The sequence below is a fragment of the Solanum dulcamara genome, chromosome 5 (assembly GCF_947179165.1).
Source record: "Solanum dulcamara chromosome 5, daSolDulc1.2, whole genome shotgun sequence".
Classification (NCBI taxonomy): Eukaryota; Viridiplantae; Streptophyta; class Magnoliopsida; order Solanales; family Solanaceae; genus Solanum; species Solanum dulcamara.
The window spans coordinates 1,636,382-1,652,321 of NC_077241.1; the positions used below are offsets into that span (position 1 = coordinate 1,636,382).

At 27.9% G+C, this 15,940-nt stretch overlaps 1 protein-coding gene across 1 annotated transcript; it reads left to right on the plus strand.

Moving 5' to 3' along the window:
- The first annotated feature begins 5,393 nt into the window (after positions 1–5,393).
- On the plus strand, positions 5,394–6,895 carry LOC129890314 (ethylene-responsive transcription factor ERF025-like). The gene is made up of 2 exons (XM_055965884.1): positions 5,394–6,178; positions 6,598–6,895. Exons 1-2 carry the CDS (start codon positions 5,767–5,769, stop codon positions 6,777–6,779), a joined length of 594 nt encoding a protein of 197 aa, XP_055821859.1. The 5' UTR covers positions 5,394–5,766; the 3' UTR covers positions 6,780–6,895.
- The last annotated feature ends 9,045 nt before the right edge of the window (positions 6,896–15,940 follow it).

The following is a 15,940-nucleotide window of genomic DNA, read 5'->3' on the forward strand; positions in this document are numbered from 1 at the left end:
AATAATCAAGCAATCACTCCGGGACTTGGGTTTTCCCTCTTCGTTGGGCCTCCAAATCAATGTAATCTAGTCAAATAAATAATCACAATAAGATTTCGAAACTAACAACACTCATATTACCATATGTCTAGCCTAGACCCAAAAACTCACACAAATCTATAATGAAGTTCCCAAATCTTGATGCCAATTAATAAATCGAATCTTATATTTTCTAAATTTCAAGCTTAGGATTAAGTCTCAATTCATCCAAATAATACAAATTTAATGGTATCTATATAATATACCACATATGTTATTTAATCATCTATCTCAATGTATCAAAACTTGAATCATAATATGATAACCCTAAGAAAATTCAAACCCCAAACCGAATAGGCCACCAGTAACTTCGATCAAAAATCAATATGCAAACAAAATCCATCACAATCTAATGTTCCAAATAATTACTGCATCCTTGGACCTTATTAATATCCCACTCAATATTTGTCATCATTACCTTGCTAATTTACTTATAATTTATTTGTCCACTAATATTTGTTTTTGCCCAAAACATGTCACCAGCAACCACGTACTTACTTTAGTTCTTTTTCTTAAAAAAATTATAATAAACAAATGTATGTGTGGCATCATACAATTTAATAGCAAAGTTGAAAGAATCGGAGTTTCAAATTGATCTTTACCTGAAGATTTTTCTTGTTTGCTTCAGTCGACGCCGTTCTCTTCGTCTTAGGGTAGAAGTAGTTTGTGGCATGACTAAAAATTAAATTTTATTAACTTATTTTAATAAATAAAGTGGTATAAGATATTAACTAAATTAACAATTTAGTCCATCAATTAAATTAGTTATATAAAGTTATCCCTCAACTAAATAACCATAGTTATCGAATAGTCCAAATAACCCATTAAAATATTTACGGAAAGGATCTCGTATGAAAGGAGGAGGACACGTTCTCAAAATGACCTAACGGGTCATTACAATAAGTCATAATAGTTAGCAATTCAAAATATTTAAATATTATTTTTAAAAAGTATGATTAAAAATAATCATTTACTGTCAAATAATAACTAAAACAAAATATTTAAATATTATTTTAAAAAAGTTAAATATTTAAATATTATTTTAAAAAAATATGATTAAAAATATTCATTTACTGTCAAATAATAACTAAAACAAATAAATTAAAACGGAAAGAGTCGTTAGGTTCTCATCACCTACTCTTGTACTAGCTAGTCATGCATGCTTCAACATTTGGTTGACATGATATTGCAGTATAATATATTTGGTAGTTATTTATCTCTTATTTGTGCATTTTGAGGTAGAAACTCAAGTTTCACTAATAGTGTGTTTGGCATGAGGAAAAATATTTTCAAGCGAAAGATATATTTATACACATTCTTGACTTCTTGAAAAGTAAGTGACCTTCTTATTTTTTGGTGTTTGATAAGTAAATACAAAATATTGTCTCATGATAAATATTTATTTATAATTTAGATAAATAATATAATGAATTGGAGGTGGGAGCAGCGGGAGTGAGCGTGGTGAGGGGAGGGAGTGGAGTTGGGGTGTTTGGTGATGGGCCTCAGAAATAATAATAGTAGAATACCATTTATAAAACTTGTTTCTCTACTCCATATATACGAGACTTGTTTAAATGGCACATCATCAATAATGAGATTAAAAGGGCAGCCCGGTGCACTAAAGCTCCCGCTATGCGCGGGGTCCGGAGAAGGGCCTGACCACAAGGAAATGGAATAAGGTTGAAGAGTTAAAATGGAATAAGGTTGAGGTGACGTACTAAAATAAAAATTGGAGGCAAGTTAGAAGGATTGTTTATGTATTTGACCTTTAATTTACTTTAAAGAATCACAATATGTCATTTATTCTCAAAGCTGATTGAAAAATGATAAGAAATCGAACAGACATTCAAGTTACAGTGTTATTAAATGAGATATCATATAGTACATTCTTAAAAATCTATATTTATTAAGTTTGTGGGATGAGAGTGGAAATGATAAAAAAAAAAAAAAAAAACTGCAATAATTTGTGAAGTTAGTAATAAAGAGATGGGCCTTTCTGAAGTGAGTGAGCCCACAAATTTGTTTGGACTTATATATTTATATGCATAGGGCAAGTGCACTATATAGAACCTCTATTTAAAGAATAGCCTACATTTAAAGTTTAACCACTCATAGGGCAAGTGCACTATTTAGAACCATTATTTAAAAATTTGCCGAACATTTAAAGTTTAACCACTTTATAAACAATTTCAGACTCGTGAGACTGACATTGAGAATCACTTTCATGAAATTTGAAACTTCAAACATATGGGTGTGAAGTTAGCGATAACTAGGATTTGAAATTGGCATGAAACATATGTGTCTGAAGTAAGGTGTATCGGTCGGTTTTGTTTGATTTTAAGTATAGTATTATTAGTTCGTTTTATCCGTTTTCGGTTTTTAAATACGTTAAACTGATAACCAAATCAATAAGATATTTGTTATCTATTTTAGATTTATCGATTTTTGATCTTTAACGGTTCGATTTTTGGTTTAACAAATAAGTAAATACTTTTAAAATAAATATACAATTTCTAGAGCCGCCGTCTTAGCAACTTGCAGACGTGCAAATCCTTGCCGCTGATTCTAAAGCGGCAAAGTTTAAATGGTAAATACTAAATATTAGATGGTATGATATAGTGATTAACTGATTATATATTTATATTAATATTTTTTGTTTTATATTTGTGTATGAGTAAAAAATTAAAAATTAAATTAGTAAACTATTATAGTCTTAATGGGTTATCGGTTTACCCAATAACCCAATATTATAAAACCAATAACGAACCGATAACCCAATAATTATTTTTTATAAAACTATTAAATAACCGTTAACCCAATAGTAATAAACCAATAACACTTTTTCTGATTCAATTTATCGTTCGGTTCGATTTTTGCACACCCCTACATATCATGGTTATTGTAGTTCAAATTTCAGTTATTTGGTCTGAAGTTAGATTTGACGGTTTTCAACTATATCTATATATCTGAACTCTGAAATTTTAAAAACTTCTTCCTCAAAATGTCTGAAGCTGGAGACTGCCAAGTCCAACTTCATGCACAAAATTAAATGGCATTAAAACAAGCCTAATATTCATGTAGTATTAACATTACACTGATTGTATGCTAAAGTTTAAATATTTTTTTTAAAATGACTAGGATTTAAATAAGGATACTCAAAGCGAATATATATACCTTGTGCAATTTCTGCATTTGCAAAACCAATCACTTTATTATAAATGTCACAAAAAAAAAACAATATTGATGAAAATGCAGAAATAAACATTAAAGAACCAACTCGAGTTCAACTAGATTTGATTCGATTATATTGTAGCAATAAAGCTCGATTGAGTTTGACTAGGCAGGGGCGGAGCCACCTTATAATCTCGAGATTCATCCAAACCCCCTTCGACGGAAAATTATACTATTTATACATGGTTAAAATATTCTTTTATGCATATATAGAAGATGTCGAACTCCATTCGGCTAGTTCATTAGTTTATTTTTTTCAGATTTTGTCTGGCTCCGTTACTGCGACTAGGTATTTCAACTTGAACTCAACTTGGCTCATTTTTAATGCTCATTTAAATAGGATTTTTCTTTATTAATATCAACTATGTATATAATAGGGTTAAACAATGTATTAATGTTTTAGTAGGGTGATAATATTATTTCTCTGTGTATATATTCTTGAACATAAACTCTATATTTGACGTCTCAATCCATATTCAGTGCATTGACAGCTTACCACAAACAAAACAAAAGCAAAGTCAAAAAGAGGACCAGAGAGAGCATATAATATATATATATATATATATATATATATATATATGTATTACTTTGTTTGGCTTAATTTATGTGGTATTGTTTGAACTTTTAATGTCAAATAAATTATTCTTTAATAACAAATTTTCATAAGCTTTTTAAATAGCTTGATTTACTAATTATTGTTTTTACGTAATTTTCAAATACGTAAAATTTTCCTTCAAATAATAAAAGAAATTCTATTCAATGGTACAGACAAGACATGATAATGAATTTATCTTTACTGGCACCCCTAGTAATCTCTTACTGGATAAGCTCTATCCATAGGTAATGAGAGGAGATTTATGTCTAAATTTATGATTAAAATTAAGAAATTTAAATCTCGAAAAGTAAAAAGTGATACAAACGGAGTAATATATCTTTTCACTATTAACAGGATTTGTATAAACGTTTAAGGTATTGGCACAATTGAAGTGACTAGACGATCATTGAATTTGACGTTAACATATGTTTAAAAAGTAGCACTTTTATACTTGTGACCATCAATGGATGATATTGGAACTACAATGCCTTGTTGGTTAATATAATTCTCATCCATTGAATATTAGACACAAAAACAAACTAATACTATTATTACCATATCTTTTTATAAAGGAAAATCTTGTAAGTTGTCTTCAAATGCTTTTATTCTTATATTAGTATCATTAATCAAACATGAAATGGAGCCCAAAGAAACACAAGGGTCAGTTGAATGTTTTTTTGTGTATTTTTGGTCAACAGTAAATAGATTATATAAATGATAATAATAATTATTAATAATGATTAAAAAAAGAAGAAGATAGATTATAAGCATCAATAACTACATATTAGTGAGCATGACTTACTTCCATTATATTTCTTTGAGCGGAGAGTTTATCGAAAACAACCTCTCTATAATCCTGAAAAGTAGAGATAAGATCTACGTACTTAGTACTTTCAAATTTTTCAAGTACTCCAATAATTTTTTATTTGCATGATTGATAATATAAGCAAGATTTTAAGTTTTGTGCATTGACAATATATAACTTTTTTCTATAATCAGATTTTATTTACTGATAACAAGAAGTAAATTTTTATAGCAAACCTGATATAATAATCTAAAAAATAGCAAAACAAGATATTTATAATAGTTAAATTAATTTGATATAATTTTTCGTGTATATAACGTAAATCCTGTATATACCATCATATCACGTGGGTACCTACATGCCATCTTTTTTTAAAATATATATATTTGAATTTAATATTCACACACTTGCACACTAAATTGTGCGAGAAAAATATTGCCAGCATGGAAATGAATTTAGACATATATTATATATAACAGCTATTAAAGCTAAATTTGCACCAAATTACGTGTGCAATTTCTGTCATATATATGTCAAAATATCATGCCACTTAATACAACAAAACTAATAAAACCTTTATAGCAACCCACCCACGAATTGCCCACGCTTTCACTTTCTTTTAGCAAACACACATATATAAATATATAAGTAGTAAGAATCACATTGACATATAACACATACAATTGAAAACACACACAATCGTATATATATTGTCAGTATAGATAAGTTACAATTCTACTTATTGACATATCCATATACGTACCCACATAGATACATATACTCGACCCTTCACATACATTCTATCGTATCTAGCCACTAATTAGAGACAGCTTTAGAATTGAAGTTTATGGATTCTCGTAATTTCTTGCTTGCCATCGATCCTACAATCCACTGAGTTCAACACATATACATAGTTTGAACCAAAGTTAGAAAATTCTACCTCTGAATTATATTATTAGCACCAACTATCAATGCACACATATACATAAGAGTCTAACTTTGATATACTGACAGAATAAATTGCGTTGTCAGCATATATAAGTTAAATTCTATATATATGGCTGACCTTTCACATACTACAAAGTCTAAAACAAATACCAAACATCCTATATATCGTGGTATACGACGTAGAAGTGGAAAATGGGTGTGTGAAATTAGAGAGCCACGTAAAACTACAAGAATATGGTTAGGTACTTACCCTACTCCACAAATGGCTGCTGCTGCCTATGATGTTGCTGCCTTAGCTCTAAAGGGAACTCAAAATGTCGTACTCAATTTTCCTCACCATGTCAATTCATATCCAAAGCTACCTCCCTCACCATCTCCGGACGATATACGTCGCGCTGCGGCCATCGCGGCGGAAGTGATGGCCTCGCAGGGCGACGATGATCGATCATTGGGAAGCAGGGAGGGAGATGCATGTAACGAAGGAGGTTCAGATGAATCAGAAAATTATGCTATGCAAAGAGGTAAATACAAATATATACTCGACCCCCTATTTATTTTTGATTGTAATATTTGATTGTGCATGAAATTTTTAAAAAGACGATACTTTTAAAAGCTTATGATTTTAAATCTGCTATGACATTTTTGTATTTATTAATAAAGCATGTCATTAAAGGTTATTTTCAAATATAAACTATATAATTCTTTATGAAACAGACTGAAAAGAAAAGATCGAGACATATAAAATAGAATATATGGAATATAATAAAGATTATCGAAATCTCCTTAACATAAAGGAATCTTCTATATACTCTAGTGTCAAATTAGGTATTTGAAAATAATAATATTATTTTAGGTCATGATTCAAATTTCGAGTGTTACATTTTTCTATATTTTTTTTTTGTATAAATCTTATTAGAATTTCTGGTTTCATCACTATCAGAAAATACGCAAAGGATTACGATGGAAGAGGAATATGTTGATGAGGAAGCATTGTTTGATTTTCCAAGTTTGCTTGTAAATATGGCGGAGGCAATGATGCTAAGTCCCCCAAGAATAAACTCATTTCCATCGGAAGATTATTCATCAGGAGACTATGATGGTGGGAGTCTTTGGAGCTATTAATTATGATTAACGAGCAGAGACAAATTTAGAATCTAGAGTTAATAATTTCATAATCGAAGAAAATGTAGTTTTGTTTGTAGGCATAAGTTGGTAATATATAATATCCTTTTTCACTATGATATTGATCACCTAAAAATAACTATTAGTAATAATTCTGGATATTTTCTTAAGCCGATGATCAATCAGAAACAACCTCTCTATTAATAAAATTGGGGTAAGATATATTATATCTTTTTTAAATTTTACTATCAGTAACAATTTTGGATATTTTCTCAAGCCGAAGATCTATCAGAAATAACTTTTTTACTAATAAAATTGAAGTAAGATACATTATATCTTCTTCAAATTTCATTTTATGAAATTACATTAGGTGCGCTATTATTGTAATAAATATTTGTGATAAGTGAAATTAATAATAACTTAAAAATAATAAAATTATTTGCTATAACATATTAAGATGCATTGATAATATAGAAAACAAATTATGGGGCCAACACACATTAATTATATTAAAGTGGAAGGACATGAGTGCCATCAAGATCATAAAAGAGGTTTTGCTTCTTTTTTTTTTAATGAAAACGTGATTAAAGCGAAGTGTTATAGCGGTTTTGTCGGTCTGCTTAAAGTTAAATGACAAGACCTATTTATCGATATGGATTGTGATGAAATAAATGAAATGATTTATTTATTTTTAATAAGAAATTTAGAGTTCAAATTTTTAAAAAAGATATTTTTTGTTGAAAGTATAATTTTTAAAAATAGACATCGTAACATGCGAATTCAAATTTAATCAAGCTCTAAAATAGATATCAAACACTAAGGTGAAAGAAAAAAAAGAAGAACATCCGTGATATTAAGTTGAATCAGATTAATAACTTTCAAAAAATCGATCCAATAATTATCTTTCAATGCCTCCACAATATTTCTTCAACTTAATTGACAACATAACCAGCTTCCTTTAAGAGACTTGTGAATAAGTTGATTCTCATGTATTGTTTGTTAATCGTCAAAATTCAAATTCAATATTGCTCCACAAAACTTTTTCATTACTATCAATAAATAACATGTAACTAAAATAACTTTTTGATATTGTATTATCGATCCGTTGTTAAATAAGAATAACAACAATTTTTTTTATTTAGTTATAAAATTTATTCGTCTTTTATAATTTTTCGCTAGTATTCGTCCAACTTTACTTGATACTATATCACAACACGTTCCTTGCTTCAAATCTCTCTTAAACTTAAATGCTTATAATTTCTCTATATTATCAAAAAATATTGATATATAGGAGTGAAGCTAGCATACTAATTACGAATTCAACAGAATCTAGTAGTTAATTTACTTAATATATACATAATTTATCCAAAAATTCAATAACTTATTTTATATAATTAAAATTTTATAAATTCAAAATTTTAATTTTGTTCCACACGTAAGTAGAGTTTTAGTGAGAACAAAGGGAAAAAATGGACAAATGGAAAAGGACATGAGAAATAGAAAGGATGTCGGCCATGCATGAATTTTATTAAAAAAACAAAAAGTCAACTTTTTTTTTCTTGTCATTCAACAAATATAATTGCGGTTTCTCAATAGATATGATTAGATTTTTGAAAATGAAATATTTAAGAAAATTGTACAGCTATCAGAAAAGACATGTCATTGTCTTTTAAATAGAATCAAAAAACAGGTTTGTCAATATGAGTCAGAATTTACCGCAGACTTCTTGATCACAGTCAGGATAAAGATATCATTAGTAGAATTTGTGTTCCATACTTTTATTAGATTTTTTTAAAAAAAATATATATTTTTCTAATATAATATTATAACTTTAGATTTAATACGTGAAAACAATCATCTATAGTAAAAATATAGGGTAAAACAACATATAATAAAATTTTGTAACCTAATTTTTTTGAAAATTTTATGCACAACAAAAGCTTAGTGCAGTGTGATATTCTTTTTGTGTAGCATAATATCTCAACTCTGGTTATTTTATATTTGATAACATGTTATTAATTACATTCCAGTTATTTTCTTTATATTAAAAAGAATTTCTATGTCTTTTTCATATAGAAAATAATTAAAATATTAACGAATTTAGACATCCTCGTACAAAATTTAAAACAACTTACTAATAACACATGGGCATTTAACATGTGCATTAATAAAACACACGGCTGCTACATAATAATGTCCATCTTTACTTTTCTTTTCTTTTTAAATTTTTTTAAATTTAACTATATATATATATATATATATATATTACTTTAAAAGTATTAACTCATAAACTAAAAAATTAAATTACTAAAATATCCTTTTAAGTAATTTAAGTAATATTTTTTAATAATAAAGGAAGAAATAAACTAATGTATTTGATATTTTTAACAGATGTAACCCTTCAAATACTAATTCATATTAGACCAATCAATGATTAGAAAAAAATATACGGTTTGAAATTAAAGTTCTTAACAATTTTGAAATTAAATTAAAGGATCCAATTTTTAAATGTCGTCGGCCATATGGCCATAAACTACTCCTTCAATCATGAAATCAATTCACAGTTATAATTTTTTGATTTATAAAATCATTCTTTCCTTTGTATATTAGGTTTGAATATTCCTTGCTTTAATTTACTATAACGAAATTTTTTAATCAGAAAAAGAAAATGTTATCTACAAAACATTTTTGGAATTTTTTTGACATGAAACTATTACTACTATTGAGTCTAAATATATATATAAAAAAATAATTCAGTATGACCTTTTCAAATGTTTTCCTAAGCATTTTTCAATTATAAGATTGTGTTATAGTACGTCGAATCTAATTTATAATTTGTGCCCGATTTATTGCTTGCAATTATATTTCACGTAATATGTTATATTTTAATTCTTTTTTTGGTAGAATGTTATATTTTAATTCAAGTAGGACAGAAAACGAATATAAGATTCATATCTTCTTTTCAGAATTTTTTTTGATCTAAACAATAGGCCAATCGAGATAAAAAAATTAATAAATATTACTTTATATTCTTTTAAATATCATTAATTTTATCTTAATTGATTATGTAATTTTTTTAATCTTTGTTTCAATAACATTTTATTTATCAGCAACTTGATTTTTAATTATTTAAATTTTCATATATTTGTAAATCTTGTTTTATGTAGCCTCACTGTAATTATTTAATTCGGTTTCATTCCTTTTACCATTAATATATTTTATTTCTTATACTTTTTTCTGTGTTTAAGACAAAATAACCTTTTAAACACTTTTGTAATGTTTGGGTAGTAAAATTAAAAATAATAATTTAAGCACTTGTATTTTTAAGAAAAAAAAAAGGTCAAAAGTCATAAGTTAGAATTTCTATATAATTTTTTCTACTTCAATAACCGTTATAATTTCAAATTCTATACAATTAATTGTATATTACCTTTGCACTTGATTAAATATCATCTATCTTTTGGTTTATCATTACATATTTTTGTATATATTTGTATTTTAAGAATGAGAAATGTAAAATTAAAAAGTTAAATTAGCTAAATATCCTCCTTATTAACCTAAATATCCTATTTGATTATATTATTTTCTTTTAAAAAAAAAATACTAACCTCTACAAAGAGAAACCAAAATGTCATTTGATGCCTGAAAAAATTACTTTTCTTCAAAGTTTTGTAATTCTTATTCTTGAAATCTCTAAAGACAAAATAATGACATTTAAATATATGAGTAATATAGTATTTTTTATGAAGTGTGATCTCATAAATATCAGGATAAATGATTACCTTGTAATAATTTTATTTGATATGTGTTTTTTTTTGTTTAGCAATAGAATTTGTTAATAATATACTCAACTTTGTTGTTCCATTATAAATTTGAAATTGAATAACTAACATATATACACACATATTTATGAATTATGAGTGTAAAGTGTCTTTCATATGTTCAGGATATATGCATAAGATTATGGGGAACTTTATTTTCAAGTTGAGGTATGATATAAAGTCCTTTATTTGGAAGTATCATATCTATAAAGTCCTATACCTGATAGTTCTATTATTTTTTAAGTACAAAATAAAGGGTTTTATTCGGTGTCAAGGTTGAAAACATTTCGTATGTGTTTCAAATTTTGATTTATTTCTTTCTTTGACAATCAAGGCTTTATTTTAATAATTTATTATTATTATTATTATTATATAACATTGTGTACTTACTTGATTATGCACAAGTAGACACTTAAACTTGTATAAAGTTGAACAAATAGAAATATGTGTCCAATGTGACGTCCTACTTAGCCACTTTGCATCTTATGTGGCACCCTATGCGTATTGTGCAACGAAAAATGTGTGTGTCTACTTCTTTAATTTTATACAAGTTAATTAAGTGTCTACTCATGCACACCTAAAATTGAAAGACATAGATTAAGCTAAGGCCAAAGTTGAAAGACCAACATGTGCTATAGAGTGAGTGGGTTATAGTGAAGTTCAAATTGATATGTAAATTTTAGCCTCTACCTTGAACATAAATATACAATTTATTTGTTCTTGAAATCACCATATGGCAGTAATACAAAAATAGGTCTTCATTACTTTAGTTACAGTTATAGATACACCGGAGAATAGCATAAAGTCGTTCACCCTTTCAGTTGGTAGTTAAAATACAACATGAAATTAAAAATTTATGAGGATCTGAAATTAGAATTAATATGATACAGAAAATACTGTGGTGAAAAATGGAAGTGTTTAAGAGATTAATCACAACTAAATGCATAAATGTTAAATGGAGGATTGGGGTGTTTGTGTCTAGACATGTCACATTATTTGGTACTTTTAATTTATTAGATATCGACTCTTCATTGATATTTTTATTATCAAGCATATGACTATCCAATAAAAAATCAACCTTCCCACCTAAAAATGAAGGATTTCATCCAAATTAATGCGATAAACATGTAAATTTATGTTTTGCAATAACAAAAAATAAATCATATATCAAATTATTTCTATCGGTGGATTTTATCTATCATAACATATTTTCTCACGGGGCTAAACTTAACATCGAACTTCCAAGAGGGATATAAACATTGCCAGTTAATTATCTTTGCTGATTCAGACAATATCCAATCATCTTAACCTCAACAAGTCGTCGTACAATGACCACTTTGACCATTCACATAAATTGTATTTTATTCTTTCATTTATCACTATTTACTCAAAGCTTTATTTAAATAATAGTAATATTGTTTATTAAAATGGCTAATTCATGACTTGATATACACGTGCAATGTACGCATGTGCCGCAAAACTAGTATATATATATATGTGTGTGTGTAGGGTATATGTGAACACATTATAACTATTTTTCTTTTATTCTTTGATTATTCTTCTTTTGAGCTGAGGATCTATGAGAACAGGTGTTGTTGTTGTTTATGTTAAATTCGAAGCTAACGTTTAACGATTTTTTAATACAAATCGAATTTTGTGAAGCATTTTGCAGTTCACAAGCTATAGAAAATAGAAATGCTCGAAAAAAGATCTAACATCAATCGTTGATACAAATTTAATAGATCTTTATCACACTACTAAAAAAAATATACGAATTTCTCATAGACATTACTTTGTTGGAAAGTCGTCAAAAATAAAAAAAAATTGGACAAAATATTCGTAAAAAATATTTTCCACGAGCCAATTTTTCAATGAATTTCATTAAAAAAATGTTCAATTAATATATATAAATTAAATTCCAAAATAATAAGTTTAAACATCACAATCTCTCAACATCAAACATGTTATTTCAGTCAGACATTTTTCTTCCCTGGTCCCTGCAATATAAATAGTCGGTTCTCCCTCTCTTTTTTCATGACAATTGACAAGGACTTTTTAATTAATTAGGTAGATTTTTATTTTTTTTAAAAGTTTTATACATGGATAATATAAAAATATATTTATACAATCAGATTATTCTAGATGGATGACACGGAAAACCTTACTTCCTTTTTTTTTTCAACTTAAAAAGAGGATAAAGCATGATTGCGAATGGCATATAGACTCATTAGCAGAGAATAACGACGACTAACAAATGCCCGTTACTCATAGCAATACTCTTGATATTGTTCAAGATTATTACTTAGCCTAAGGAATTTGATTCCTTAAGTGAAACTAACGGTAACTAAAAGGACACAAGTGTTTATTGTAGAAAATTTTCTTGCTCAAGAGAGTAAATATCACGATTTATTATGAGTAGGATTCTCAATCACACTTCACTGATTTCAAAGAACAATTTCGTATTATAATTCGATAATCTAAAGGACTAACGAAACATGAAAACAATTACAAATATAGTAATTAAGTCATAATAGACATTGTACTAATACATTGTTCCAATAATAGTACTCTTTTTTGTATGTAATGTTACATCGATCACTTGACTTATGCATATAATAAAATTAATCTCTTTCTGCTGGTTAGTAACTCCAAAGATTTTCTACATCAGAGTCTGTTGGTGAATACTCTTCCAAAGATGAGTTTATTCTTGGAGGACTCAACATCATTGCCTCTGCCATATTCACAATTAAACTTGGAAAATCAAATAATTCTTCCTCATCAACATATTCCTCCTCACCCCTAATTAGGGCTGTACAGGGCAAATCGATAAATCGCACCAAACTGACAAACCGAACCAAATCGGAAAAAAAATCGACTAGTGGTTTGGTTTGACTTGGTTTGGTGTTTGGAAAAAAACCCCGACCATTATAAGGTTGATTTGGTTTTAACTAAAAAAAGTCAAATCGAACTCAAACCGACCCGATTATAGATATATTATTTTTAAATTATGTTATACATAAAAATATTTATTAAACTGTAATTTATAAATATATTTTTAAAATTTTTCATAATTTTTGTTTTCTTTCTTACATTTAGATTTGGACTTGAAAAGCACATCTAAATAATATACAAAAAAAATCCATCTTATAAAGTTATATTATAAAGTTAAAACTTTAAGCAGTGTTCTGTCTCCATCTTATATGTTGATATTTTGTACTAAAACTTTTTTTAAGAAGCACTGCTCTGTGCTTTTTATTAGAAACTATGAAAAATCCGAGAAACTCGAAAAAACCCGAAAAACCCAAAAAAATCCGAAAAACCCGAGAAAAATTGATATCGAAAAATCCGACTTTTATTGGTTTGGTTTGGTTTATAGATTTAATAACCCGACACAAATGGTTTGATTTGGTTTGTAAAAAATTCGAACCAACCCGATCCATGTACACCCCTACCCCTAATCATCTGCGTAATCCCTCAAAATAGTGGTGGAATCAAAAATTCTAATATGAGATTTTTAAAAGAAAAATAAGAAGAAAATGTGACACGTGAAATATAATCGTGACCTAAAATAATATTTTAACTACCTTTGCTACTAGAGTAGAAGATTCCCTTTTGTTAAGAAGATTCGACAGTTTATATATATGAGCCCGTTTGGATAGACTTTAAGTTGGTCAAAATTAACTTAAAATTCCTTTTTAGCTTTTAGACGTGTTTGTCTAATGCTAACTTTAAGCCATAAAGTTCTTAAAGTCAGTCAAAAATGAAAAGTTAGGATTCCTAACTTTTTTTTTCTAAATGCTTAAAGTCATTTTCTTTGACCATGAAAATTACTTTTATATTCCTTATATTTTAACTAAATTCCCAAACTACCCTTTTTATTCTTTTAACCCTAAAATTCACATCATTTTCCTCATTTAAGCATTTTTATCCAAACACTCAACTGCTTATTTATAAAAATAACTTTCAGCACTTCAAAGTTCTAAAAACACTTCATACATAAAAGTTATTTTTTTTAAGCCCATCCAAACGGGCTCTATATATTACTCTCAGTTCTGTTTTACATATGGAGTTCTTTCCTTTTTAGCCTGTTCCTTAAAATATTGTACCTATATGTAACTGAAAATTGCATTTTACCTCTAATGAAATATTTTATAGTTGTAGAAATGTCATAACACATTTAAGTTCCACAAATTTCAAAAGTTCTTTTTGCTTCCTCATTAATTACCTAGCGTTTGGCCATAGATATTTTTGGGAGTAGATTTTGAAAATTTATCTTCAAATATATGTTTAACCATGAAATTTGATCAAATTTGGGATTTCTACTCATTAAATTTCAAATTTCAAAAATCACTTCAAAAACTCAAATTTTTAGGCTTCAAATTTCTACTCAAAATCTATGGCCTATGCACATTCATAGTGAAATAATGCAAGATAAAATGAAATAAGGGGGTATTTATATTTGTATTTACCTATTTGCCTAGCATAATTTTCTGACAAAGAAGATTCAACTAAACCCCCATCGTTACATATCCCTCCTTCCTTTCTTCCCGATGACCGATCATCGTCGCGTTGCTGAGCCATCATAGTCGCCGCGGCCGGCGCGACGTATATCGTCCGGAGATGGTGAGGGAGGTAGCTTTGAATATGAATTGACATGGTGAGGAAAACTGAGTACAACATTTTGAGTTCCTTTTAGAGCTAAGACAGCAACAGCCATTTGTGCAGTAGGGTAAGTACCTAACCATATTCTTGTAGTCTTACGTGGCTCTCTAATTTCACACACCCATTTTCCACTTTTACAACGTATACCACGATGTATATGATGTTTGGTATTTGTTCTTGCACTTTTATTGTTGTCAACTAGAATGTTTGGTACTAGTTGGCCACTAGTATGTGAAGGGTCGGCCATATATATAAGTGTGCGTGGACAAATATGTCTATATATATAATATAACTTATATACGCTGACTGGCAATATAATTTACTTAATCTGTTAGTACATCGAAGTTAAACTCCTATGTACATGAAGTATTTGTGTGTGTGACAATTAATATGTATAGAATTTAACTTATGTATATTGACTGCGTAATTTATGTGTGTACTATGTGAGTGCATTAAAGTTAAATTCTTACGTATATGTGTGTACAATTTTATGTGTAATGTACTTCTTACAACTCACTCAATGCACATGCATAATATAATATGGTATGAGTTTAACAGAACTCGATAGTTTTAACTCAGATTTTATATTTAGAATAGCAACCTAGAAATCGATGAAATTCTGGATATGTCTCTAAGTTGACTAGACTTGCAATAGTATATTTGTGTGGTAGTGAATAT